A 27,979-nucleotide genomic window follows, 5' to 3' on the forward strand; every position below is an offset into this window, starting at 1 on the left:
GCAGTCTCATCATCCTTGAGAAATCAGAGTTCTCTAGAGTGTGCAGCTCTGCTCGGAGAGAAATGAGGTGGCCGTGACAGCAGGTTTGTTGTCCCATATGTTAAAGCTGTAGGACAGTCACATGGGCCTCTGTCACATGGGCTACCGCTGTGCTCATCTTTGTTTTACAATGACTGATCATTATTAGATCATACAAAAACAAATGCTTAATGAAGAGAAACACAGAAAAATAGTAAAATAAATAACAGCACCCTATAAACTTATAGATGTACCAACACCTGCTCTGCGGACTAACCCCTAAATACCCTTCATCTGGAACGTTTCTAATCCCAGTGTCTCCAGGTTGAAGAAGCTAGTCTGTACCAACTCTGATAATTAGACCTTAAGTTTGTTTTTTTTTTTTCCCCAGTAAGGAAATGTCAGTCAGTGCAAGAAGTAAAAATTATGCTTTTTGAGTTCTGTCTTGTTTTGTTTTTAGAAAGAACTGGTTTCCCTTCCTTATAAGCCAAAGGCCAAAGTACACAAAGCAAAGTAAGTTTACATCTGTCAAAAATGTTCTTACCTTTCTAGTTCCCTCTTTAGAGAAGCACTTTTTTGGTACTCCCTTTGCCTCCTACCCTCTAGCCTTCTACTGTATTCCCAGATTTCTTCCCTTGAATAAACCTTCTCCTCATCCACATTCAAGTGTGTGTGCCCATTTGCGTCTCTGTGCAGTAGGCCGGGGTACAGCGCTCAGGCAGGACAGCCTATCAGGCCAGAATCCCTGCACCCATTCCCTACCCTGCACTTCCCATTCTGGCCCCCCAGCTCCCTCCCCACTCCCCACACTTAGCTCCCTCATCTGTAGCAACTCAGCAGGTCTCTTAGATTACCAGCTCCCACACCACCAAAGGCATCCCTAAGCTTGTTAAACCTTGGTTCAGGTAGCAAGGGCTGGAACCCCACAGGGAGGGGTTCATAGTCTTATTATCCCCAGAATAATGTTAGAGCAGGAGGAGGCCCACGGTCCAGAAGAGCTGAAACCACCTATCACCAGTTAATCATTGAAGAAGCTCTAAGAAAACAATCTTCCCACCTTTTGTTTTATGACTGAAAGTCCATGTGGCTAATTCAACATTAATTTGGCAAATACATATTTGCATGCTGTATTCAGGGAAGAACAGTTAGAGAGTAAGAGAATGTAGATTCTTCTCTCATTGAGGCTGATTCCCCTTAATGTAATCAAAGTAATACTCTTAAAAAATAAAGAAGTCCATAGCAATTTTTAAAAGTTTTGAACGAAATGAAAAGATCATTTAATCTCCTGGCTGTGTTGTCTACGTAATACTCAGCAGTATAACTTCTTCCTTCTTAGATTATTTGAGCCAGCTTCTAAGAGTAGAGCAAAACTTGCCAATGGAAAGATGCATTTAACTGATTCAAATAATGGGTGAAATCTGGTACTTACACAGTATCAGCAATAAGTCTGGGCCCTTAGGTTTCTGGGCATATTTTTATAGGAATCTTCAGGACATTCCTGGTAACACCTCTGTTGATTCGCCTAAGAGTAAAACATTATTTCACAGTTTGAATGGATGATTCCGTATGTGTTTGCCTAATTCCTTTTGTATTCAACTTGCTCATTTTCGCTCCTCTGCCCTGAAGCCTTAGATCTCACTCCCTTTCACTGGGACATCTTCCTCCTCTGAGCATCTTATAAAGTTACCATCTGTACCATTTTTTCTGCAAATAACTGTTTACTACAAGTAGCCATATTTTATAATCACTCAACTCATCAACTATTACATTATTTAACTTTTTTTTTTTTTTTTTTTTTTTTTTTGAGAGAGAGAGAAAGCACATGAGTGAGGGGGCGGGGTGATGGCAGAGAAGGAGAGAGAAACTCTTAAGCAGACTCCATGTTCAGCACGGAGCCTGACGTGGGGCGCAGTCTCACCATCCTGAGATCATGCCTGAGCCCAAACCAGGAGTCAGACACTTAACCACCTGAGCCACTCAGATGCCCCTCATGTATTTCTCACCTGTCTATCAACTATATTGCAAGCTCATTGAGAAACTGAGTCCCCCAAAGTGCCTAGCACACTGACTACATGTAGGAATTCAGAAAATATTGGTAACAAAAAAAATTTAGTTCCAAAAGATCATGTAGTTCAGTATTAGCTAATCTAGAAGGTGATGCTTTTATACTGTACATGATAAACTTTTTTTCAGTTTTTGACACTATCGTAAAATACTTCACTTTTGCCCTCTTTTCCTCCCTCCATCCTTTCTTATTTGCCCAACCCCCACCCCCGCCCGCACACAGAGATACACACCTTTACCATCGTCCTCCAACAGACCTTCTGAGGATAATCCAGATCCCCTTTTGTCAGAAAGAACTAGAAATAGAAAGTGTGTTCATAGAAAGGTTTTGGTATCAAAATGTTTATTGATGTATTATTCCTGTCTACCACAGGAATACTTGCATTTTAAAAGAGGTCTGACTAGAAGGAAAGAAGGACCAGTGGGTAATCCAAAGAAATCAGTCACCCGTGATGATCACAAGTGTGACTTGTGAGCAAAATACATTGTGTGTAGGCAGTCTTCTCTCTCGTCACACTTCACAGCACAACGACCACTCTTCCCACCTGCACGTTTATACTTGGCTGCCCAATCTGATGCATGGTCACGATCCAAGACAGTAAATCTGCACTGGGGAAACTTTCAGAAGTTGTTTCCCTGCTGCGTGGTCTTCACAACTACAGAGCTCTGTGTCTTAAAACAGATTCACGTTACTGCCAACAGGAAAGTGATGTCAGAGTCAGATAAGGAAGACCAAGAGGAGGTCAAAGCCTTGGACTAACGTGATCAACGCAAGGGTGAGGATGGCTTACTTAGATCCTGACTTTTCAAACAACCTTCTCTAATAATCAGGACCCTTGGGATCACTTTGTTAAAACAAAGAAATAAAAGTTAAATATGCAGACTTCTAGGAATTTTACCAGTTACTGAATACTTGCATCTACTTTACTTGGTGGGTATTGCTGGATGTGACGCCACATAATCATCTCTCTCATCTCCCAATTCTGAAACCCCCATTTATCTTATTTTCATGGGCAGGGTATGTCCAGAACTACTGTATTTGATCTATATTATGAGTAGCAGATAAAATGGGGGTTTTATATGCTCCAACAGGAGTTTTATATGCCCCAACTTGAGACAGTTATTAAAAAATCCTGAAAACACTAAAGTCTTCTCGCTGTAAAAAAAAAAAAAAAAAAAAAAAAAATCTATATAAAATCCATTTACCAAAACTTGGTTTATTCAGTTTCTGGAACATGTCTGAAGTTAGAAATTAATTACTTCTAGTTCTGCAAGTAGCTGGCTTACTGTTCCTATATCTTAGACACATGTGCACAATGCCATTGCCAACCTCCCTCACTTTCAAAGGTCATTCCCTTTGGTATATATGGGGAAGGAGAAGGTTAAGTGTTTGTCCATTCTGCACTGTGGAACCAGCAGTCTTACTCAGGGTTGTCTGCTCTGCTCCAGGGCTCCACTGACGCGCCCAGCTCCACTGAGGACCACCGTTCACTGCGCTCTTGGCCCCCCTGCCACTGGACTAACCCCCACCGGATGCAGCTCCCACCCACAGCGCCCACAGAGCTGTGGGTGACCCACCGGTCAAAATTGCATCACAGGGATAAACCAAATTGCAAGGGAGGGGGGAATAGTCTTTAAATGGAAGAGCGTCTGCCTTGGTAACATTCAGGACTCTCGCTAAGAGAAATGGACAGACAGCAGGTATTAGTGGATGACTAGTAGTTTTGCCCATAACACTATTTGGAGAAAAATGTTTGAACAGAGGGAAGTAGTCAGGCCTAGAAAAGGGAAATTTTGAAAATTATAAATTGGCAGTCTCACATCAGCACTATGAAGAGTAAAAGGCACCCTGATATTATTATCTGCCAGACGGATAAATCTCTTTTGTAAAGATGGATAGAGCAGACTGTCAAAACCTAACCTTTCAAACCCGATAACTCCCTTTGTTCTGATTCCATGCTCACTGGGAAATCTCTTGCCCAGAAGCAGAGCATGTGCTCAACAGACTAATAGAAACATCAGTTTGGTTGATAATATTTCTCAATGTATAAATATATTAGTCTCTTAATTGGGTTTAGGCTTGTCAAATTAAGGATGGGACCCTGGACCAAGATAATTTTACCAGGAAAACTAGACTGTGTAAGCTACCCAGCCTTCCCCAGTGCACACCTGTCCACACCTGTACACCTGCGTTACCAGGTATAATGGTTGCATTGCTGCCACAGCTAACAAGGTGATCTAAAACATTTATTACTGCTCACACACCTGGGGGTGTGGCCAGGGGGTTGGCTGATCTAGGCTGGGCCAGGCAGCTCTGCTTCAAGCTACAGCACCTTGGGCAAATGTCTGGTGATTGAGGCAGCTCTGTTCCATGTGTCCTCCTCTTTGGGATGTACATGGTCCAGTGGGGTATGAGTTATGTTCCTTTCAGACAGTGACAGAGAAGCAAAAGAACGGATGAGGACATGTGAGGCCTTTTCCACTGTAGGCTCAGATACCTCTGACTTACCCCGTTGGCCAAACAAGGGAAATAATCGAATACAGAGAAAAGGGGTGGGGATATACACTTAGCCCCTTCAGTAAGAAGAATTGCAAAGTCACACGGTACAGGGTGTGGACCCAGGACTTGTGCAGGATTGGAGCTGCTGTTATAATTAGCATATGAGGTTGACCATATGCCTTAACAAAGGCAATGAATGTGCATCAACAGCCAGAGTATCAAAGGGAGAATTCAGGACACAATTTGATTCTTTGGCCCAAGGTGACAGCTTCCCTAAGTTGTAATAGGTGTTGTAACATGGGAAATACATCCTTTTCAATTGTCATTTAGTAGCCAGCTCTCGGCACCCTTACATGTCTGTTTGCTCCCATCAGACCTTCACAAAACTCTTAAGGTAACACCAAGAGTTCATTGAAACTTAGACGAAGGAATTGCCGGAATTCTACGTAGACTTTAAGCGAAGAAAAGCAGAATATCACATGCCAACTCAAGTGCTTCCCTCCACATGGCAGTCCTTACTTTGTCTTGAGAACCAGGAGTTTCTAGAAGGAGTGCTTGTTGGATGTGAGATATTCTAATTCAGACATAAAGATGGGCTGTAAAGCAGCTTGCCGTAATGGTCAGTCCTCACCCGGCCGAGGCTGCTTTGTTCTTCCCTCTATCATCAGCTGATACGAAAACAGATTTCCCAGCCCCAAGCTATATTCATTCATTCATTCATTCCTCCCCCTTGAGAACTGCAGTGGCTCAAGCTGAACCCCAAACCCAGGAAGTCAGACAGCACTTCTGCGGGGATTTGTAGCAATGGGGTATGGGGGGGTGGAAGGGGTGGGCAAGGAAATCAGACCCACCTTCTGCCACTTAGTACTTCAGCTTTTGGACAGGAGGCTCACTTTATTATTTGCGGATATTTGAAAACATTGAGCTCACTGTAAGAAGCAGGTGGAAATAGGAGTATTGTGGCCGTTTCAAAGAGGGAGCCCACACTGAGGGCTGAGCTGGTGAGGAAGGCTTTTTCACAGGGAGCATTCTTACCCAGGGAGACCCTTCTGGAGACCACCAGCCCAAGCCTGAACAATTACCCCTACCCCCCAACAGGTGCCCTGCAAAGGCGGAGGATTATTTCCTTGCTGAGTTCAAAGACACCCTTTGGCTTCAGGCGGACCTACCCTCTTCTCAGCCAGAGCTCCAACTCAGCCACCTGGGCTGGACACTCCACACTGTCCCATAGCTTGCCGGCCAGGGGCACACTGCCCACTTGAGTATCTCTTCTCTGTATCCGCCACTCCTTTCTCAGGGGAGGCCCTGAGCACCCCGACTGCAGCCTATGGAGCCCCAGGGAGGTCTCACCGCCTCGACTCTCCCACTGGCCCCCACTGCAGAGCCAGGGGCTCTGGGTGAACTTGGCCATGTCTGCGAGGCATGGGGTGGAGATGTGGCCCTGTTTTGAGCCACGGCGCTCTCTGCATCAGATTCCAGAGAAGCCAGACTGGGATATCACTCGGGCCCGCGCCCTGGGCAAACGCAGGGTCTCCGTGGGAAGCTCGGAGGTGGCGGGGACGCGAGGGCGGCGGGCAGGGAGCTGGTTCCCCTCCTCTGCTCGCTCCCTTCGCGAGGGCCAGGTCTCTGGCGCCATCAGGGGCGGGCCCGCGGCGGGGCTGCCCTCCCCTCCGTGACGTCCCAGAGGGCGGAGGACAGCGCGCTGGCTCCGCGCCCTCCCCGCCTCCTCCGGGTGCCGGGTCCGACGGTCCTCGGGAGATGCGGCTGCCGCCTTTGCATTTGCTGTGCACGCTGCTACGGGTTCGTCCGCTCCACTGCCGTGGCGCCGCGGGGTGCGAGGTCGCACCCGAGCCGGGCCATGCAGCCGGGAGCCGCGCTGCAGGCCATGCTGTTGGCCGCGCTGCTGGCGGGGCCCCGGGGCGCCACCGGCCGCCTGCTGAGCGGTGAGTGAGCGCGCTGGGGCGGGGGCGGGTTCCCGGTAGGGCTCCGCACGTGCACCCAGTGCACCCCAGCTGCTGCGGGCCGTCCTCAAGGCCTCCGCCACTCTTCGGCCCACTGCAGAGGCGAGGGGCGACCCCGCCTCTGCTGGTGGACCCGGCCCTCCTGCGCCCCCTGCTTGCAGGGGAGCCGTCGCCCCGCGGCTCTCAGCGCGGGTCTTTGAGATTCATGGAATCTCAAAGTCCGTTCCCCGCCCAGAGTTCCGGGCTTTGGGGCACATAGGCTTGGTGGGGCAGTGGGCAAATCTGCCCCAGGAGGCGCCCCCTCGGCCCGCCCCACTCCCCCGGCGCAGGGGCAGGCTCACCAGGTCTCCTCCAGCCAGTGGGGTTGGGGCGGGGTGGGGGCTCTCGCGTTCCCGGAGACGGCGTCTACAGTGGGGGTTCTGGATCCCCTACGCGGTGGGAACCCAGCCTGTTTACTCCTGGGCTCCTCTGGGGGGAGGATGGCGGGATCCAGCTCTGTTACCAAAGCGCTTGGAGAGGGAGAAAGAAGCCTAGTTAGCGCGGGACAAGCCCCGCCTGACTCAGGGGAATGACTCTCTGCTTCCTTCCTCCTGTCGTGTCACTGCAGCCTCGGACTTGGACCTCAGAGGAGGTACAGTGCTCTGGCTTCTTGCCTCTTCTGTTTGTTCTGCATGTCAAGAGGAGGATGTCCATGTCTCTTTCTCAGGTTTTCCGGCCGCGGACAGACGGCCATGGGGCGGGGGGGGGGGGGGGGGGGGATGACAACCTCTACTCGGTTATCCCGGCTCAAGCCGATGGGAAGGATCTGAAGTGTGTCTCGGGCTGGGGGTGGGCTGCGAGGAGGGGGTGGTGTGTGCATCTGAATGAAGCTGCCTGGGTTAGGGCTGCATGGGCTTTGTCCTAGGTCCTGGGGAACCGAAGCCCCCGCCCTTCCCCTTCCTGCAAATGAGAAGAGAAAGACACTTCCTGAAGGAAGGGAACCAGATGCGCCTCAGGCATGCTTCCAGCTCTGGCTCTCTCTCGCATTCACCCGCAGACTTGCGATGTGTGGCCAGACTGGACCATTCAGGAAACCCGTTTAAGGTGTGATGTTTTCCCTTGATAAACAAATGGTAGAAAAAGGAGGTCTGCCAGTCAATGTAACTCCACCTCACGGTATGCCGGTGGCCAGGCCGGAGGTACCTGGAGCTCATTTTCCTTCTGCTGCCTCATTTGGAGCCACCTTGAAGGAATCACAAGAGCTGGGCTGGCCTGGTCTTCTCCCCAGGCAGCACGCCAGCCACAGCCTCTCTGGCCAGTGACCCCCATTCTGTCTGGAACAACGTCATCATGAAAATGTCCTGCTTTTGAGGCCGCCTAATTTGCCCATGGGCCAGTCCTGTTAGAGTTCTAGCATTAGCAGAATAGCAGAGGAAGGGAGAAGATGCAAAACTCTTCGAACCTGTTGCTTATTGAGACTTTCCTTATAAAAGCAGTAAAAGAAGTTGTAGAAACAAGACTTCCCAGGAGTCTCCCGGATTAGCTGCATGTGCTCTGGTCCCGTTTAGCCCTGAAAATGCAGTCCACGGTCTGTAGCTTTTGCCCCGGATTCTGGTCAGCGTTGGGAACGATGAATGCTCTCTGGTTCCCTGCACGGCTGCAAAACAAATTAGGAAAATGAGAACATCCCTTGGGGGCTGGGAAGAGGTTCTCAAACCAAAATTCTTCATCCTTTCTCGGTGGTAGCAGTTCACAGCCACAGCCCACAATCTGGCTCTCGCCTTGCGAGGGACTTCCCTTGTTGAGATTTGGTTTTCACTTGTGCATTTGGGTCCAGAAGCATATGCTGTGTGCTTCTGCAGGCTAGGAATTGGCGTCTGTTTCTGTATTCCCGGCACCTAGCACAGTGCCAGGCACAGAGCGTCTACGCAGTGCATGTTGATGGAAGGAAGTTCGCACACAGTAAGGCTTCCCGAAGATGCCAGCTGGGGGGATGGGGTATGTACTGGTGAACAGTTTGTCCCTTCTTAATAGAATCCCATCCATTTGTCTAAGATGGCATTCAGCCCTTCGGGTGCCAGTTCCATAAGACGCGTTACACAGGCTCCCAATGCAGCCTGAAACTGAGGCAAAGTGGGAACTGGGCAGCATAGTTCAACGGTTATGGGCTTGGTTTTGTAATCAGAACCGTGTTCTGACTCAGGTAATGCTACCAATAGCTGTGTGACCTTAGCCAAATTACTTGATTTCTTTGAGCCTTAGTTTCCTCCTCTGTAAAATGAGGCATACACAAGAGCTACATCAAGGGATTACTGTGAGAGTTCAGAGAGAGAAAGAATAGATAAAAATGTAAATTCAATTAGCATAGTTTATGTTGCATAGTAAGAGTTGAGTAAACCTTAGCGGTGTCTTTAGACAAGATCCATCACAGCAGAAAACCCCATCGACCTGATGCTCTTAGCTTCTGCTTATACCACAGCCTGGGCAAAATCTCAGTCCTACTCTACAGGCAAAGGGTTCCAGGATAGAGTAGCCCAACCCCAAGTTCAGAGCATATCTCTTACCTAAAAGAAACACCAAACAGAGAAACCTCCCTCTCAACCACACCGCCCCCTGAGTCTTCCCGATGATATGAAAGAGTTCTATGTGGGTAACTTTAAGTGGAGCCATAAATCTTCACCTACCTTTCTTTTATATGTGCTGCCGAAGCAAGCACAACCTACCTTTCTTTCAAAGGATTGTAAAAAACCTTTGCTTTTTCAAGACCCGCAATGGAACAAACAAAACATGGAGCCCCCACACAATGCAGGCATCGGAATTTAAACCAGCGCATCTCCATGCCAAGTGGGTATCGATGTGCTCTGAGAAGCTACACGACATTACAGAGTCCACAGATGAGTCACTGGCTTCGTGCCCGTGCCGCCGAGCATCCCTGCCCTGGGATACTTTTTGGAGTACTGAAATAGGTTGCTTTTTTTTTCCCCCCTCCAGGACAACCAGTCTGCCGAGGAGGGACACAGAGGCCTTGTTATAAAGTCATATACTTCCACGATGCTTCTCGAAGACTGAACTTTGAGGAAGCCAACACAGCCTGCAGGAGGGATGGGGCCCAGCTAGTCAGCATCGAGTCTGAGGACGAACAGAGACTGATAGAAAAGTTCATTGAAAACCTCCTGGCGTCTGATGGAGATTTCTGGATTGGGCTCAGGAGGCGTGAAGAGAAGCAAAGCAATAGCACAGCCTGCCAGGACCTTTACACATGGACGGATGGCAGCACGGCAACATTCAGGTAAGTGTGGAGAACCCGCAGCAGCTCACCCACCTGACGTAACTCAAAAAGGAGGTAGGCTGAACCCACGGTGCCCAGTGCAGGAGGAAGAGGAGAAGGCCCAGCTGGGCAGAGCCCGGAGAGGATAGCACTGGCCAAAGCCGGGAGGCAAAGGGGGTCAGTCAGTCAACATGGTTCTGTGTCCAACTCCTGTCCCAAGAGCTCTGTCCAGGTAGATGTGGCCCAGGAGCATTGCTTGAACAGAACGTGATGCTTGAAGTCAGGGCTTCTGGCTACCAGCCTTTTGAGTTAGAACCCCAAACAGAGATTGAGGGTCTGTGGAACTAAGACTCTATTAGGGCTCCAGATCACAGGGAGTGGGCCTAGATGGGCCGAAGGAGGACTTAAGGAAGCCTGCATTTTGGAGGACCCTCCTAAACCCACGGCGTCAGGACTCATTCATTTCACACCTTACTCTGGCACCACAGTGGCCTTGCCATCGTCCCTCCCAAAGAAACCCAGCAACAGGGACAAACATCAAAAGATAGCAAAGTTAAAAGGCAGACATAAGACCAGAAAAATGTAACGAATTAGGGAGTAACTATCTTTTTACAATAGAGTTGATATAAGTCATTAAGACACTGAAAGTTTATGTTACGTCAATAAACCCCAAAAGATAAAGAGATGAAAGACTTGAGCAGTTGAAAAATAGAAAATCTAACAGTAAATGATCCCATGGCGGGGCGGGGGGGGGGAGTTTAAACTCTTTATCAACCAAAAGAATGCTGACGAAAATATGGTTTCTACCCGTGTCTACCGATTATGCCAAGCAGATCCACATCTTCCTTCTACGTGCCAGGGGCGGCCCCTCCAGGGTTCTCGTGGGCTTCTCTTCCTGGAAAAAACCTTAAAAAGAAAAGGGAGTAGGGCACCCAAGTGGCTCAGTCGGTTAATTTTAGCTCAGGTCTCGATTTCCAGATTGTGAGATGGAGCACTGTGTCAGGCACCATTTGGGTGTGGCATCTGTTTAGGGGTTCTCCCTCTCTGTCTCCTCCCTCTCTGTCTGTGGGCCCCCTCTCTAATTGGAAAAAAAAAAAGGAAGGTTAGTGGGATGAACTACAATGCCCACCACTCTAGCTGGTCCCCGGACCCCAGCTGATACTCACCGACATCCCTCCTCTACTCTCCTGTCTAGATTCCCCTCATTCTCTGCTCAAGGAGCCTCCGTGTCCGACCTTGTGGCAGGACCCAGACCCTCCGGGTATGCGAGGACCCAGTCAATGTGCGCTTCTCAGGCTAGAGTGATAGCACTTTCCTGTTTACCATTGAAATTGGGTATGTGAAGACCCGCAGGAACCCTAGTAGATAACTGGATGCCAAACATATTTCTTCCTGCCCCAAATGGGGAACTGCATAGCTTCTTCCTCCTGTGATTAGGGCCGATTACTTCTTACAAAGATAACCACTGCTCTTCTTGCCTAGTAAACCCATGACATGCCTAGTAAACCCAACTAGATGACCAGCCTACTCCCACACCTCCTTTGCTATACAGTAGGTCCCTTGGTCTGATGAGGTGTTATTTGGCATTCTGGGCCAGTAGATCAAATAATGGGTAGTGGTCCTGACCGAGGCCCTGAGGCAGGAAAGGCAAACCCACACAAGATCTCTGGACACAAGATCCCAGAGTGCCCAAGTGGCAGCATCACTCATAGTATAATAAGTCTTTTCCTATATCTTCTGGTGGAAGTATTTCGCCTTTGGGTAGCGGGACATCTAAAACTTATAGAGCCTGGTATTGCAGAGACAAGAAGCACAAATTCCCCAAGTGGGTCACTACTAGTGATGGTGAGTGAGCAAGGCTACACCTGTTTCCACCCACTGGCTCCCAGACCCACGTGTTCTTACTCTTGAGGACACAGGATGATACAAAGGTCATTGATTCAAAGTGTGCACTGAGTCTTGAAGGACAAAACCTCCTCCTAGCAAATATTCCCTCTCAGCTAGGGCTTCAGCTATGTTGTCAACAAATTCTTCCATCATTCTTTCAGGCTAGCAACTTCCAGATGGTGCAACACGTGACATGCCTAGTAAACCCAGCTAGATGACAAGCCTACTCCCACACCTCCTTTGCTATAAAGTAGGTCCCTTGGTCTGATGAGGTGTTATTTGGCATTCTGGGCCAGTAGATCAGGGTAGTGGGTAGTGGTCCTGACCGAGGCCCTGAGGCAGGAAAGGCAAACCCACACCCAGGCTGTAGGTCTCTTCCCGTCAAAGGGAATCATTGCCCTTTTCAGAATGGAAAGAGTCCAGTGTAGTCCACTTGCTCCGCAGTGCCAGGTTGGTGTCCTAAGGCTGGTGTTCCTTCAGGGACTTAGCTTTGGTCTCTGCTGCTGGCAGGTTAGATGTTTGACAGGAGCTTGATGAGCCTCGGTGAGAGGAGATGAACACTGTCGAGCCCACGCAGACCCTCCGTCCTTGCCACCATGGTTACTCCAGGCCGTAGCTGTTGTGTGAGCACTGGGGTGGCCAGTCCCAGGCTACCTGACATCAACTGGCCGAGTTACTTGTCTCCTAGCCTGTTTAGTGCCTCTTCCGTGTTAGATGCTTTCTGGTGGTTTTTAACTTGTGATAGAGCCTCACACTTCCTGCCTATTCCCATATGTCTGTTTGCATCACATCACTCTGTCCAAGAGCTCCACTCCCCATCCCCAGTCTTCTCTTTCTCCGCTTAGCCTCCTGATCAGCTGGCCAAGCTCTTGCTTTACCCCTGAGTCCGTATAGAGTCTAACCTCCAGGAACTTCTCTTTTTCCATGCAAGCTGGTTCACTAGGGGCACCATCTGAGCTGGTCCATGGAGAGGAGGTCCTCTTACCTCTTGATCTTTCACGGCCAACTCTGAGTGGGGTCGGCGTGCAGCTGCTGTCCTGTGGAGCCGTACTCCCATACTTGGCTGTCCTTTCCATGAAGCAAACTTGGGCAGCCTCTGTCAGGCATCATAAGGGATTCCCTTGTGCAGGGATAGGTGGACACTGAGGGAGAGGCCTTGGAGCGACCGTAGGAGATGCCGTGCCGTGCTCTGCCTGCTCGTACAGTGCTCTCTGGTCCTGGATAGACCCCTTCCACCTTAGAATGGATCGTTCCTGGGCCTGCCCAGCCCAGGTCTAGGTGTGTCTGACAATGCCTCACTCACGATGGGCAACTTGGATTGCACGGTTTTTTGATGCTCCTCGCCTAGTAGCAAGCCAGGAGTGTTTTGCAAAAGGTGGTTATTTCTCACCTACAGATAACATGACCTTGCTATAGAATCCTAGGGGTCTACATTGTGATTCTCTCTTTGGGGCTTGCCACAAATTCTCTGTGGGGTTTCTTCCCATCCCTGATACCTCTGCTAATAGGATCTCCTCGATCATGGGCCCAACTGGCAAATCCGCTTACACCAAAGTCCAGGACCTGCTTCAGCGTCCTTTGTAGCTCTGGACCTCACTCAAAGCTGGCTGTCCTTCATGCCAGCTGAAATAGGGGCCAGAACATTATCCCCAAGTGTGAAATATGATGCCTCTAGAACCCAGAGAGGCCTACGAGGTGCTATGCCCCCTCCTTCACATTATCGTGGGATGCTTCAAGATGCAACATTTGTCCTTTAATGTGAAAGGGAGGCTCTGGCCTTCCCAAAAAGTGGTAGGTTTCTAGTGATCTAGAAACTGTGATCTAGATCTAGTGATCTAGAAACTAGTGATCTAGCCTGAAGTGGCAGGCTCTTGAATCTTTACGGAATTATCTCTAATCCCCTGGACACATGAGTGTCTTCCTAAGCTTACCCTGTTCAAGAGCATGTCAGAAATATGGTAGACCCGTGTGATTTTCCACGAGATGTCTAGGGAGTCCAGGCCTCCTCACACCTCACTATGACAGAGGGTTCGAAAATTAGTATAGGCCTGAGGCAAAACCACAAATGTGTACCGTTGTCTATTCCAAATGAATGCAAACTATTTCTGATTCTCCTTCTGATGGAAAATATTATGTTCCCTGGACCTGCATATTAAGTAGCCAAGAGCATGTTAACCTGCTCGAGCAAAGACCCCGCATATGGCACAGCAGCTGTAATTAAGGCTTCTACCTAGTTGTGTTTATATTACTCTGGGGTCCTCCTTCAGGGTCTGCGTGGTGTTTGCAGGGGCCAGTCCGGTGAACTAACTAGAGATATGCTGGAGACTCCCCCACCTTGCATTCTCCGATCCTCAAGGGTGGTACTACTTTCTGTCACCTTCCCCTGGATAAGATACTGGTTTTTATTTATTACTTTGGAAAGGGTTGGGGGGAGTGCAGTTTCAGAATCTTGCACTTGACCTCGTCCACTATTACAGCTCTTACCTCATAGGCTAAGGAACCAATGTGGACTATACCAGATACCAAACATGGCTGTTCAAGTCATGTATCTGGGAACTGGGGAAATGACCACTGGATGGGCCCCACCATCAGCTGGTCCTGGGCCAGAATTCCATTGACTCCCTGGCCTCCATAGGCTCCCACTCGAATGGGTAGCCCCGAGGACACTCCAAGTCTTCGAATTCCAGTGTCACCTTGCATCCTGTGCCCAACAGAAGGAAGCGGCTCAGGTAACCACACAGACTCTGAAGCCCAGGCTGGAGTCAGTGCGTGCAGTGACCGTTCACAGCATTGGGCTCTCTATGGAATCCAAGGCCTTGCCCTGGCATCCTTCTAGCCAACTGGGTGGTAGCACCATTTATTCCAAGTGTCACTGGATAGTGGAGCTTGGGCTGCACCCCATCCAGGAGCAAGAATGACAAAGACGAGGAATCTGGTAGCAGAGGCAGAAGGAGGGACCCACCTGCCTGATGAAGTGGAAACAACTTAAAACAGGACAAAGACTATGTGGGCCTTCTGCGCCAGTCCCCACCGCCCCCCGCCACCTGTTTTCACGGCCTCTGCATTTTGGAAAGTCTTGCTCAGATTGCTGGCATTTTCCATTTACTTCCCCCAGGCTAGAAAGGCAGTCTTGACGCTTGAAAAGCACAAAGAGTTGTGAGCCAGGCAAGCTCTGGCTGAGATAAGCCAGGCCTCTTCTTAGTGCATCTGATTTCTGAAACAAAGGGAAACAAAAGCCAGTTAGGAAAAGGCAGGGAATACGCTCTCCCAGATGGGCCCTGCTCGCTGCTACTTCTCATAATTACTCTGCAGATACCATACAGTAATATATTCCTCCCTACAAAGAGGTTGTGGTGAATGTCAGATGATTGATTGTGACGTCCATGTTAGAAAGCACGTGATTCTACTTATTGGCAGGACTTCAATTCCTGCCTCTCTCTGTGTTGTCTTCTGAAGCAGAGTCCTAAGTTCGGGGCTCTGCAGAACTTGAAAGGAAAATAAAGGTTTTGAAGTCTTGGGGTTTCCTCCCCCAGTGGTCTCCATTGTTGACCCCTTTCCTCCAGGAACTGGTACGTGGATGAACCTTCGTGCGGCAGCGAGGTCTGCGTGGTCATGTACCATCAGCCGTCGGCACCTGCTGGCGTCGGGGGCCCCTACATGTTCCAGTGGAATGACGACCGGTGCACCATGAAGAACAATTTTGTTTGCAAATATTCCGATGGTAAGGAATCCCTCCCCAAGTCTTACGGCTGAATTCTCAGCTTCCTCTCTTACTTCATGCACAGCTACTAGTTCCCAGAATTTGTTACAGTGGTCTCTGAGAAAGCTTGTTGCAAATGCACGGCTGGGGAATGCAGTCTCAGTTCCTTACTGAGGCATACTCCTAGCAAGGAAGAGGGGGATCTGATGCCAAGAGAAGGCATAAAGAAAGGAAAGGGCCTAATTTATGTATGACAAAGTGAGAATTATGAGAAGCGCAGGGAACAGAAAGCCCTCTAAGTGGATGATCACAGATTCTTATTCTTACCACATGTGAGGATGGCTGTAGGAACTTGGGGAAAAGAAGGAATGTGACAGGAAGCTGGCCATTGTGCTTAGGTTTTCTAGCAGCTACATGACATGATTTTCTGAGGCTTTAAGGAGATGATGGAGTCCCTCAGTTTCACTGGTAGTGGACAGACAGCAGTCACCTTAAGGAACAGGCTTGAACCACCCTCTAGCTATGCCATGCAGGTTCAGCTGGCGTTTGCTTCTAGATCTGTTCAGTGCTCTGAATTGGCTACAAGCCCGCAGTCTCACTCCACTGAGGTTCCCAAAACGCCTCCTCATAACTGAATTAGATCTAACCTTGAAGTGAGTTTTGATCTGTCCCTGAAGTTTCTCCGATCCCCAAGCCAACTGCTGGGTCCCAGACCTGCACCGTTTCCTGGCCAGTATAAAATGACTTGTTAGCTATATCTAGTTAAAAACTAAATACTCCTAAAATTGTTTGAATTTAACTGTTTTTGCTATGATTTTTGCTGCTACAAGGTGCCCACCCCCCTTCATCCTTCCCTTGTGCGCATTGTGAGTTGCCCAGCTGCTGGGCAACTTTTCCCTGTGCTTAGAACTGTCCTACTCCTTCCCAGACAACTCATTCTTACCTGGGGGTTCGCTCTGAACATCATCTCCTCTCATAACGCAGCCAAGTGCAACAGGGATTGTGGATTGGAACCTGGACGATGATGATGGTTTCCGATAAAGGGCAGTATTGGGACGATTGGCAGAGTTTGAATAAGGTCTGTAGATTAGGTAACAGACTATCAATGTTGATTTCTTGGTCCTGATTACTCTACTGTGGTTGCATAAGAACCTGACCCCCAAATCTTTTGAAAAACATATTGAATTAATTAGAAGTAAAAGTACCCAAGTCTGTATATTTTTCTCAGAAAAAAAGTTACACATGTGTCTGTATGTGCTTTTCATACATATGTGGGTGTATACGTAGATATAAATAAAAATATAGATCCATAGATATAAATAAAAATATAGATACATAAACATAAATATAGAGAGATACAGAGAGAGAATAAATAAATGCAATACAAAATCGTAACATTTGGGTGAAATATATGGGCACTGTGTACTATTTTAGCAAATTTTCATAAATCTGAAATTTTTCAAAATAAGAAGTTTCCTTTGGGAACCCTCCTAGGGGCCCCTGAAAAACAAGTTAGGTTTTCCTTCTAGGAGGATTTTAGCACTGAGCACACACAGTACTTTAACTCCCTGTTTATAAGTTTTTCCCTTTCACTACGTGGTTGGCCTAGAGACATACATGTTTGACCAGTTCGTGCCTGTGCTTGCTGGGCAAGGAGAGGGACATCCAGTGCCGTTCCAACAAGGAGGCACACCATCTGTAATGCCAGAAACGCTGCTATCTATGATAGCACACAGAATAGCATCTAGAATAGATGTATCTGGCAAAATAGAGGGCAGGTCTCTCTGGGCCAGGGACTGGTTGAATAACGTCTAAAATAGGACTTGGGCAACATGACTGCGTGGAGTGGGCACGTGCTGGCCAGATCTGAACCCCTGCTTGCTTCTGGGGTCTGCTAGGGGCGTAGGTGTCGTCAGTGAAAATCAGAGACAAATCTGCTGAGGCGGCACAATGCAGGGCATCGCAGGGGCTGATGGTGATGCCGCATCAATGTGCCGTGTTCAGTGCAGTATTCACGGTGGACTGAATTGTGTAAGGACAAGAAAATGAATAGGTCGTGTCATGTTGTTGAATATACTACATGTTATAGTGTCCTATCGAAAAATTACTCTCTGGGATTCTTAGCCTGTATTGCGTATGTTCTGACCATCCTGCAGGGCCTGAGAGCCAGAGGGGGTGAGGGCTGTTCTCATTTGCTATTGTATCACCACAACCTAGCACAATCTCTCTCCTTACAATGTTAGTTTTCGCTTGTATTGATTGGGTTCCAATTCCAGCCCAGCTACTCACTAGCTGTAAGATTTGGACAAGTTACTTAATCTCCTGGTACCTCGGATACATGGCGTACAAAACCACCAGAATGATTGCCATTGGCTCATCAGGCTGTTAGCAGGGCAAATCGTGTTCATTTTTAGAAAACACTTAGAACATGGTGATGTTTCTGTCATATAGAAGCACTATATAGGTGGGCTTTTAAAAATAAATAAATAGGGACGCCTGGGTGGCTCAGTGGGTTAAGCTCCTGCCTTCCGCTCAGATCATGATCCCAGGATTCTGGGATCGAGCCCCGCATCGGGCTCCTTGCTCAGCAGGGAGCCTCTTTCTCCCTCTCCCTCTGCCTGCCTCTCTGCCTACTTGCGATCTCTATCCTTCTGTCAAATAAATAAATAATCTTTTTAAAAAATAATAAAAATAAAAATAAATAGATTTGCATCACCTTTGCACGTGCGCGTGCACACACACACACACTCTTATAGGAAGAGGATTGAAAGTTTCCTTCAGAAGCTTCAGAATAGCCTTAGCATCCTGGCCTAAGGACTGTGAATTCCAAAACGATGCCCTTTAAGGACCCCATCCTTATGAAGCCCAGAGCATCCGATGAGCACGAGAGATTTGCTACCAGTTCCTTAGGGGGATGCACTCCCAGCCCAAGGGGAAAATATTCAATGTAGATTATCTGTACAGCCTGATGGTCTTCAGGCTCTCGAGACATTTGAAATGACTCAGGTTCTAGAACTCCAGTGTCCACCGTGGGCAGGTGGACTCCCCCCACCACAACCATGCCCACTTCCAGGAGATCAGTGTTTGTTACTCTCTGAAACATCCCCAGTGGGAATTGTTAACATGTCTTTGATAGCTTTAAGATAATCCAGGCCTGAGTATCATTGGGAAGGGGTCAGGGTTGCTTTGGACCTAGATCAGCCCTATGTTGATAAGGATTAAAGCGGAGTAAGGGCACACGGGGGTTCATACCACTCTTTCTATTTTTGTGTATATTTTGAAATTCCTGTATTTAAAATTTTAAAATACTTTTTTTAAAAAATACCCAAATGAAGCTGGGGGAAGGCTAGTCTTGCTGCAGAAATGATGCTTTTGACTTACTAACCCAGATCTTGGCATCTCGCAGCACTAAATAAAGTTTATCAGATGACTGAGGGAGTAAATAAGGGGAGGCCATCATCTGGCCAATTTCATCCAGATGGCATGGAAATTTAGTTATTATTTTCGTGTTTGTTTCTTTCTACCGCAGAGAAACCAACAGCTCCTTCTACAAAGCCTGGAGGTAAGCCTATCATTTGAGATTTGGGCTAATTTGGGCTGTTTCTCAGGCCCCTTTTATGGGTTTAGAACTGTATGTTCTTCAGATTTGCCAGCAGGAAGAGGGCTGGTGGGAAGTCAGACCATTTGGAGGGGTGTACGCCACACCCAGCCCCGCCAAGTAGTTCATTAATCTCCCTGGAGTTGCCCATTGCTCCCAAAGCTGAAAAGCAACAACCACAAATTCAGTTTGGGATGAGACTTGTCATTATTGACAGTATGAAAGGCATAACTCGATCTAATGACAAAAGGAGTGAGTTCTGTGTGCTTTGATGCCATGCGCCTGCTGTCTGTTTCAGGACAGGCTTCTTGGCAGTGAAAATCTCACCAGGAAGGTGAAGACGGTTAAACCTGGAGGCCAGCAAATTCAACCCTTTACTTTTCTATCTTTATAAATGGCCTTGGTCAAATTGCTACTACTTTCTCACGTCCCTCTACAACCTGGTGGGACCTCAGAGACCATGTGGATCGTGAGGTCTTCTACCTTGTTCTCAAGTCCACTTGTCTGTTTCCAGATGAAAGAACAGAGCCAGCGACACCCATGCTTCCAGAAGATACGGGGAAAGAAGATGCCAGAGAGACATTTAAAGGAAACGACGGTATGGACAGAACCCTCCTGGGGAAAGTAGATGGTGGGACCCTCTTGATCACAAATTACAGAGGGTTACGATCTCTACTTTGTTCTTTCTCGCAGTTATTTTAAAAATGAACTAAACGGGGGGCGCCTGAGTGGCTCAGTGGGTTAAGCCGCTGCCTTCGGCTCAGGTCATGATCTCAGGGTCCTGGGATCGAGTCCCGCGTCGGGCTCTCTGCTCAGCAGGGAGCCTGCTTCTCTCTCTCTCTCTCTCTCTCTCTCTCTCTTCCTGCCTCTCTGCCTAACTGTGATCTCTCTCTGTCAAATAAATAAATAAAATCTTAAAAAAAAAAAAAATGAACTAAACGGGGCATCTGAGGCTTTGCAGAAAGTGCATGCAGAGTTGGGGACCATCTGGGAAGCCTGGGGAGAGTAGACCAACCAGTAGATGAAATGGTGGCATGAGGATGGGGGCTGGGGGCTGGGCACCCAGCAGTCCTGGGTGGGGGCAGGGTCCTGGGCGAGCGGCTATAGAGAAACAGGCACAGAAAACCCCAGGTGGGATGCGGGACACAGGACGTCCCAGCTTGATATTCACATGAAAAAAAAAAGAGGTGGACAAAAACATTTTACAACTCAAATCATAAAGGATCCAAGAAAATGGGTGATAAACCGGGGTGCTAATGGAATTTCAACCTCGAGCCTCCCACCTGGAGCATTAAGAGGGAGATCTGGGATTGTGTCCCTGGACAGCATTTAGAAAAACACGTCATTTCTCCGTGCTATAGTGTCCTCTTTTGCATAACAGAAGTAATGGGGCGTTCCTCACCTATCTGAGAGCATCACCATGGCCCTGAAATGAAATAGGATATTGTAAAGCTGCGTTTCTGACACCAGCTACCCCAACTTAGGGCAGAACCCACAGGGGAAGAGCTCCGTCCAGATGAGACTGCCCTCCCTGCAGACATCAGTCACAAGGTCAGGGGTCCCCAGGCCATTCCCACTTCTGATCAGCTGGCTGCAAATCCAGAGTGTGCCCATAACCCCCTCAGTTTTGATAACTCATTAGAACAACTCACAGAATTCAGGAAAACACTCTATTTCAGCTGCATTTCATTGTAAAGGAGCTAAATCAGGAGCAGCCCCCTGACAAACCAGATTGGGTAATGTCCAGGAAGGTCCCCTATGGGGAGGTTCTGCATCCTCTCCCTATGGACTTGAGCAGCATCATTACCCTCCTGGCACATGACTATGTCCACCACCCAGAAAGTCCCATTGAGCTTGGTGTGCAAAGACTTTGGTGCAAGGATACAGCGTATAATACATAAACACTGAGGTGTTCTTACACAGGCATCATTGATATGGTCATTGGCCATGTAATTGAACTCAATCCCTAGTGCCCCCTCCCTCCTAAGACATCTCCTCAGCATAGACTCTGATGTGGTCTGATGGGGCTCGTGAATAACAGTTACTCCTATTACCTTGGAAATTCCAAAGATTTAGAGCCTCTTTTCCAGGAACCAAGGACAAAGGCCAGTCAAATATTTTTTTATTATACAACAGATAAAATGTATTGAAAATGCGTTGGAAAAAGTACAAAAATGCTGTGCAGAGATGGGTGGTGTTTTCATTGTTCATTATTATCATGGCGGCATTTAAAGTGAGTTTTGTTTTGGGCCCTTATGGTGTGGGGGTGGTTGTCAGGTTTGCAGCCTCACAGGAAAACAAAACAACAACTTCTAGAAGGTTGGGAACATTGGACCAGAGGAGTAAGGAAGGGGTCAGTCGCCAGTCCTTGGTTCTTCCTAAAGGCAACCATGACAGAAAATTCTTTGGTTCTAAGTCTTGAAGGACAGGAAAGGTCAGGATAGCAGGCCTCTGAATGCCCTCCACAGTCACTGCTCTCGGTCCCAACTGGATCCAATTAGGTTTAGTCAGATTTGTTGGGAAGGTTACAGTCTGATTCATGTGTTTCATGTGACCTTCTCTTTCCTGGTAATGGCACTGAGACTAGCTTCTCCCTCACTCCCTCCCTCTTCCCCACCCCACCTTGGGAACTACCACTTCTGTCCTTAGAGCCAAAGACATCAACACTGCCCAAACAGCCCCTGCTTTTTTTTAAGGGAGATTTTAAGGGAGTGCTATTTTGCAAGAAACTCCAACATGTAAATTTCTTTTCTCTATTACTTAGGGTCATAGGACAGGTAGAGAATGCTCAGTCACGGTCTGGCTGACTGTACACATACCTCCTTCCAGGAGCTCGCTCTTTGCAATACTCCGTGTTGGCTATGCTTTTTTTTTTTTTTTTAAGATTTTATTGTTTATTTGACAGACAGAGATAACAAGTAGACAGAAAGGCAGGCAGAGAGAGAGAGAGAGAGAGAGAGGGAAGCAGGCTCCCTGCCAAGCAGAGAGCCCTATGCGGGACTCGATCCCAGGACCCCGAGATCATGACCTGAGCCAAAGGCAGCGGCTGAACGCACTGAGCCACCCAGGTGCCCCTTGGCTATGCTTTTTTAAGCCTGTTTTAATGTTCATAAAACATCACTAATACTGATACTAATATGGTTTTCTTTTCAGAATCCACCTTGAATCTTGCTTATATTCTAATCCCTAGCACCGTCTTTCTCCTCGTGGTCATCACGGTTGTCTTTTGGGTTTGGATCTCCAGAAGGAGGCAAGTAAAACCTTCATTGTGTCAACCTGGTGTCTTCTGGACTCCTGGAGATTTGGACATTGGTCTTTTTGCTTCATGAAAGGCCACAGCAGCTCCAAGATAATTACCATTGCAGATTGGAGAGTGAATTCTCTGGTGGCCTCTTGGCATTCAGAAGTACTAGGCATTTGTGCTTAGTTGTGATTAGGAGAGTGGTCTTACAGCCTTTAATTTGTGTGTGTGGAAGCTTTCAAATGACGTGAGGGGTGAAACAGTTTGCCTCCTCTTTAGCCACACATCAGCCAGCAAGGTGCTTTCGTGACTGTAGGCTCTCACTCCAAAGATGTCTGTTAGCTGGGCGAAGGAATAGGGAGCCACTGAAAAATGACTCTCCCAGAGCCTTCTGGCAAAGATCTGAAACTGAATCCCTTTGTTCAAAATGAAATAGCTAAAGCCTTTTAATTGACTTTGCTTTTCACTGACTATACAAATTCAGATTGCTGCAAAATAGCCACACTAAGTGGCCTAGATCATCTCTGTTTATGGATCGTGTGCCACCAGTTTTGAGGTTCCCACCGCTCTTCTCAGTTGCCTTTTTACTCCCCAGCATCATACAGACATGGAAACATGAATGTACCATACACAGAACGAAGCTGGTCTGCCCATTTTACAACAGGAAAACTGAGTTCCAGTTGAAGATTCGATTCCCTTTGATGAGCATTTTATGATGAATTAGTAAGATTTCAACGCACAGTTGACCCTGGAACAACATGGGTTTGAACTGTGTGGATCCACTTATACATGTTTTGGGTATTTTTAACAAATATAGTATAAGTCTGTAAATGTCCTTTTTCTCCTTTATGACTTTCTTAATAACGTTTTCTTTTCCCTCACGTACTTTATTGTAAGAACACAGCATATAATACATATAACATATGAAATATGTGTTAGGTGTCTCATCAGAAGTAGGCTGCTAATGGTTCCGTTTGGGGTCAAAGTTACAGATTGTCATCTGCATGGGGTGCAGGGGGAGAGGGTTGTTACCCGTAATCTCCTCACTGTTCAAAGGTCAATAGCAGAAAGTGCTTCATTTAATTATATCTTCCTTATAGGATTATCAAAAGAATTAAAAGTTAATTCATGCAGAATAGGCATATAGGAAGCACTCAAAAATGTTAGTTCTTACTATGATCCTTTTTATCAGTTAATTCATGTTGATCTAAAAATAGAATTCAGTTTAAAAAATAGGAATACATTTCCCAGTTACTCACTCTGCAGTTGTTTTCAGTTTTTTTGTTTTTTTTGTTTTTCCCTTTCTTAGTCTATTTAGCACCTCACCAGGATTTGGGAATTGTGACTCTGAAGCTGGAGTCTATCTCAGGAATTTTTTCAGGGGTTTTTAACCTTTTTATGTCACAGACCTCTGTAGCAATTGGGTAAATCCTATGGACCCCTTCCCAGAACAGTATCTCTAAATATATAAAATGAGATAATTCTGGATTGCAAGGGAAGCAATTGTACTGATAAAAACAATTTAGCAAAATATTTCCAAAAAATAAATGTGATTCGGTAATACACATGTTTCTTTACTAATATTTCTTTATTTAGTGGTGGGTATAGTTAGCATAATTTTGCGGTAGAGATGAGTATATCTATGATAACTGTGATGTGATGTGAAAAATCAGTGATTCTGTTGGCGATCAAATCAAAGATATTGCTAATTCTACTCTAATTTATTACCTATATTTAGAATTGAAGGCAGGCTAACTTTGACTTGGAGATGAGTTTTTAAAAATGTGATATTGTTGGGGCACCTGGGTGACTCAGTGGTTAAAGCCTCTGCCTTCGGCTCAGGTCATGATCCCAGAGTCCTGGGGTCGAGCCCCACATCGGGCTCTCTGCTAAGCAGGGAGCTTGCCTCCTCCTCCTCTCTCTCTCTCTCTCTCTCTGCCTGCCTCTCTGCCTACTTGTGATATGTCTGTCAAATAAGTAAATAAAAATCTTTTTTAAAAAATTTGATATTGTTCCCCATCCAATTTGATCCATGGATGCCATGGGAGCTCTGGGGATCCCAGGGCAACCCCCTCTGTGCTATGCTCTGGCAGAAGCGAATGGTAGATAGGCAATCTCTTTCCTGTTTTGGTACCCCCCACTCCACCCCAGAGCCCTGACCCATAAGTTCCTGCAGGTGAGAAGGGCAGAGTCATGCATTACTCCCCAATGTCTTCCTCGTCCCGAGCAAGAGACACCGGGATTTTCTCAATCCCTTCGTCTAAACTACTCAACGTGCTTTTCTTTCCTCCTAGGAAACGGGAGCAGCCAGGCTCCAGCATGAAGGAGCCGCACACCATCTGGCCCTCTCCTCACCATGGGGACAGCCCAGACCTCGAGGTTTACAATGTCATACGAAAACAAAGTGAAGCCGATTTAGCTGAGACCCGGCCAGACCTGAAGAACATCTCATTTCGAGTGTGTTCGGGTGAAGCCACTCCCGATGCCATGTCTTGTGACTATGACAACATAGCTGTGGACCCCTCCGAAAGTGGATTCGTGACTCTGGCGAGCTTGGAGAGCGGCTTTGTGACCAATGACATTTACGAGTTCTCCCTGGACCGAACGGGGAGGAGCAAGGAGTCTGGATGGGTGGAAAATGATATATATGGTTATTAGGACACATGAGAAACACTTGAATGAACGGGAATGGGAAAGAAAAGGGGAGCAAACTTCTCCTGTTTTCTATGAGGAGAAGACTCAGAAAGTCTATGAAAATCTCCGATCAGGTCGTGGGGATCAGCATGTGATCTCCATTAGCCCCTGTTGGATCCCCAAGTTTGGCCAGATCCCCTATCCCCGACTCTCCCCCAGATCAACCTTAGGAGAAAGCCTTGCCCGTGGTCAGGCATGTAGTAGAAAATACCAGTTGATGGGTTACTTCTGACTTTCAAGGGACCATGCTTTCCTTGGCAGGGAGAAGGTTGTGGCTGCGGGACTCAGGAGTCCCACCTCTGGGTTCTCTGTTTCTTACTCTGTATAGCAGCACGTATAATCACAGCAAGACAGAAATTACTGACTCTTTGCAAAGCCCACGTCCTCTGGCATCGGGCTGGCCTGTGTGTCGGTAATTCTAAGGTCCGTTTTTTTCAAAGAATCAAATCCAATCAAAAGCAGGAAGCAGAATGTTAGTCTGTCTGTGTCTACAGCCCTTCCTCTGCCTGTGGCCTCAGGGGACCTCTTTTTCTTTCTCCTCACATCCAAACTTGGAAATAGCCAACTTGGAAATATTTGACAAACTGGGACTGAAATCCCCAGTCTCGGCTTCCAGGCGCCGCTGCGTGCCCAGCCCGGGCCGTGCTCGTTACGGAGCTGGTATGTGTGTTCGACCCAAGCACCAGCACAGCATTGCCGGTGACGGTCCCCACTCCTCCTGTTTGTGGTAGGGACCGGCCTGAATACTCTGGGACTCAGGTCCGCAGCAGAGTTTCTTGGCCCAACACCAGTTGTTTACACGTTGAAGGTCTAAGGGCTTCTATCTTGTTATTTTAGGCTTTCTTCTCGATCTTATTTTCTCACAGTTTGTCCTTTTGCCTCATGTGTGGAGCCCGGAACGAGAGAGAGTTAGCTGGTCTGGGTCCCAGCAGCGTCGCCTGCCCAATTACCCGCCACAGTGGGGCGGAGAGCAGGGGGTGGACGACAAACACGTCACTTATGCCTGCTTCCAGGAAGTGCATTTTGTGGACTTACAAGATTTTTTAAAGATTTTTTTTATTTATTTGACACGGAGAGAGAGCACAAGCAGAGGGAGCAGCAGAAGGAAAGGGAGAAGCAGGCTCGCTCCCCGTGAGTGGGGAGCCTGATGTGGGACTCGATCTCAGGACCCTGAGATCATGACCTGAGCTGAAGGCAGACCCTTAACCAACTGAGCCACCCAGGTGCCCCGACTTACAACACTTAAAGCAAAAAGAGTGACCCCATGGTCTGAAGGACTGACTTGTTTGCTGCTCCAAAACATCGAAGTTCCATAATTGGGCTTCAGATGTCCCGACTCTGTAATCTGTCCGTTTAGCTCCCCCACCCCCACCCCGGGTCCCCCTCCTCAGGCCCCTGTGAGGCTGCACCTCCACCAGGACAGGGATCCTGTCTGTCCCATCAGCATCAAACCACCTACACCCAAGACCGCATTTGGCACAGAGGATACAATGTTTGTGGAATGCATGAACAATTCATTTTCAGGTCCACGTAAATTAGCCTAGATATGTTAGCCTAAACGTTTGTAGGACCCTTTGTTCACACTCTGCCTGAGTTGGGGAGGTCAGGGAGTTATCTTAGTTTAAAAGGCTTTCCTTTCGCCTAGGAAGAGGGAAGCGTGGTAACAAACAAGCTGGTAAATGGCATTAACAACATCCTTCATGTCACTGAAGCTGGTAACCAAAGGGTTAATGGGGCTAACAAGCCCAGCTGCAACTTTTTACCCAGGCCCCTTCTATTTGCCTTTAAATTTCCTGGCTCTGAGCCTTCTTTGGGGGAAGGTAGAGCTGAGGCTGGTCCATTGGGCTCCTCATCTGGTCGCTTCTCAGAGAAGTCGTTTCCTTGTTGCCAGCTCGATGGCTCAGTGGTTATCCTAGAAGTGCCTCATGCGACAGACCTGGGTTTGGGTACAAAGTTGGCGAAGCCACCTGGAGCTCCCCGCTCATGGTTCCTCGGGCCCCAGCCGGGAAGGGGAGTCCAGCGACCGTCCAAGCGGCTGCCGAGGCTCTTGGTCCTCCGGCGTCGCAGGGGCCGCACCCCAACTGGGTACCTTTCGGCACCAAATGTAACTCCTGCGGCCGGCGGCTAGTCTGGGGCTTGGTTTGGATGGACGTCTCTGGGTGAATACTTCATGTGCGGTGGCACGTGACCCTGTTTCTTCCGTTTGGTTCATTCGGTGAAGCTCGGACTTACGGGCTGGCACCGATGGGGCTTCCTTCAGTGTGTTTGTTGTTGCAGCTTTTGGCATCTTTGAATAAGAGTAGCCGTGTTCTGACTGGGATATGCGAAACGACCATTTGATCCCCATACGCAGCTCTCGGGGTTGTATCCTCTTAAACTGGGTTATTATTATTATTATTATTATTATTGCAATACCGCTTGGCCACCATATTTATGAGACTCCTAAGAAAAATGACCAATAAAAGGATCCATAAATTATAACTCCTCTTGCAATGGATTTGTTTTATACAAAGATGATACTTAGAGATTGGGGCTTGAAGATTTTGTTTGCCTCTTGTTTGTGTATTTGTGTGCACGTCCTTGGACATTGTGGATGTGAGAGGTTTTCCTCTGTCTCTGGACGGTCTTGCTAAAACTCGTTTGTAAAAGCGCTCCATTTGGTTGGCTTAAAGGCTAACGCTTGTTTGTAATAATTGGGCATTCTAAAACTCAGAAAAATGGAAACTAAACCAAACATTTCTCAAGTTTATGTGCCCTAGGAAAATGTTTGATATTAAAGCTAATTTCGGCTTGTTGGTTTCATTAAAATGGAGCTGTCTTCAGAGCTGTCAGCAGTAGACGTAGAGTTTCTGTCCCACCAATTCCTTGTATTTGAGTTTGTTTCTGTTTGGTTGGTTCGTTTTTGTTTCAGAGAAGAAGTACTTTGATGCCTCATGAAGTTTTATGGGTGCTCTAAGAACTAATAAACAAATGTAAATGATAATAAATGTAATTAAGACTACTGGAAATAATAAGGGAAACAACTCTTTGCAGGGAAAGCAAGACTGGTAGTTCAAAGAGTGAACACTT

General features: G+C 47.6%; 2 protein-coding genes and 1 long non-coding RNA gene across 13 annotated transcripts in view; 2 read left to right on the plus strand and 1 right to left on the minus strand.

The window, feature by feature from the left end:
- Positions 1-4,116, plus strand: part of HOATZ (HOATZ cilia and flagella associated protein) — a 28,075-nt gene extending 23,959 nt beyond the window's left edge. For 3 of the 8 annotated variants that reach the window (XM_059180207.1, XM_059180224.1, XM_059180215.1), the window contains exons 6-8: positions 479-531; positions 2,785-2,858; positions 3,532-4,116. In XM_059180207.1, coding sequence (XP_059036190.1) covers positions 479-531; positions 2,785-2,842 — 111 coding nt within the window. In that variant the 3' untranslated portion in view covers positions 2,843-2,858; positions 3,532-4,116. The other 5 variants (XR_009355353.1, XR_009355354.1, XM_059180230.1 and 2 more) reach the window with 3 other exon arrangements.
- LOC131835736 (uncharacterized) lies at positions 1,453-7,128 on the minus strand. The gene is made up of 3 exons (XR_009355355.1): positions 6,885-7,128; positions 2,316-2,378; positions 1,453-1,540 (listed from the first exon to the last, which is right to left on the minus strand). It is a non-coding gene; the product is annotated as an uncharacterized LOC131835736 (long non-coding RNA).
- LAYN (layilin) lies at positions 3,645-27,734 on the plus strand. 4 transcript variants are annotated; one of them, XM_059180177.1, is made up of 9 exons: positions 3,645-3,783; positions 5,681-6,525; positions 7,151-7,174; positions 9,514-9,811; positions 15,241-15,398; positions 18,907-18,939; positions 19,490-19,573; positions 22,129-22,225; positions 24,511-27,734. In XM_059180177.1, the coding sequence occupies exons 2-9, from the start codon at positions 6,441-6,443 to the stop codon at positions 24,872-24,874; spliced, it is 1,143 nt and encodes a 380-aa protein (XP_059036160.1). In that variant the 5' UTR covers positions 3,645-3,783; positions 5,681-6,440; the 3' UTR covers positions 24,875-27,734. The 4 variants fall into 4 exon arrangements, with proteins under 4 accessions (XP_059036160.1, XP_059036152.1, XP_059036168.1 ...); XM_059180169.1 differs by lacking the exon at positions 3,645-3,783 and having other exon boundaries at positions 5,339-6,525; XM_059180185.1 differs by lacking the exons at positions 3,645-3,783; positions 7,151-7,174 and having other exon boundaries at positions 5,339-6,525.
- Positions 27,735-27,979: the final 245 nt, after the last annotated feature.

This window comes from Mustela lutreola, chromosome 1 (assembly GCF_030435805.1).
Source record: "Mustela lutreola isolate mMusLut2 chromosome 1, mMusLut2.pri, whole genome shotgun sequence".
Taxonomy (NCBI): domain Eukaryota; kingdom Metazoa; phylum Chordata; class Mammalia; order Carnivora; family Mustelidae; genus Mustela; species Mustela lutreola.

What these genes read in the sequence shown, in the direction of transcription:
- LAYN (XM_059180177.1), top strand. Translation starts at nt 6,441, where the DNA reads ATGCAGCCGGGAGCCGCGCTGCAGGCCATGCTGTTGGCCGCGCTGCTG. An exon ending in GGCAGCACGGCAACATTCAG is followed by an intron (nt 9,812 to 15,240) that starts GTAAGTGTGGAG and finishes CCTTTCCTCCAG; the next exon opens with GAACTGGTACGTGGATGAAC. An exon ending in TGTTTGCAAATATTCCGATG is followed by an intron (nt 15,399 to 18,906) that starts GTAAGGAATCCC and finishes TTTCTACCGCAG; the next exon opens with AGAAACCAACAGCTCCTTCT.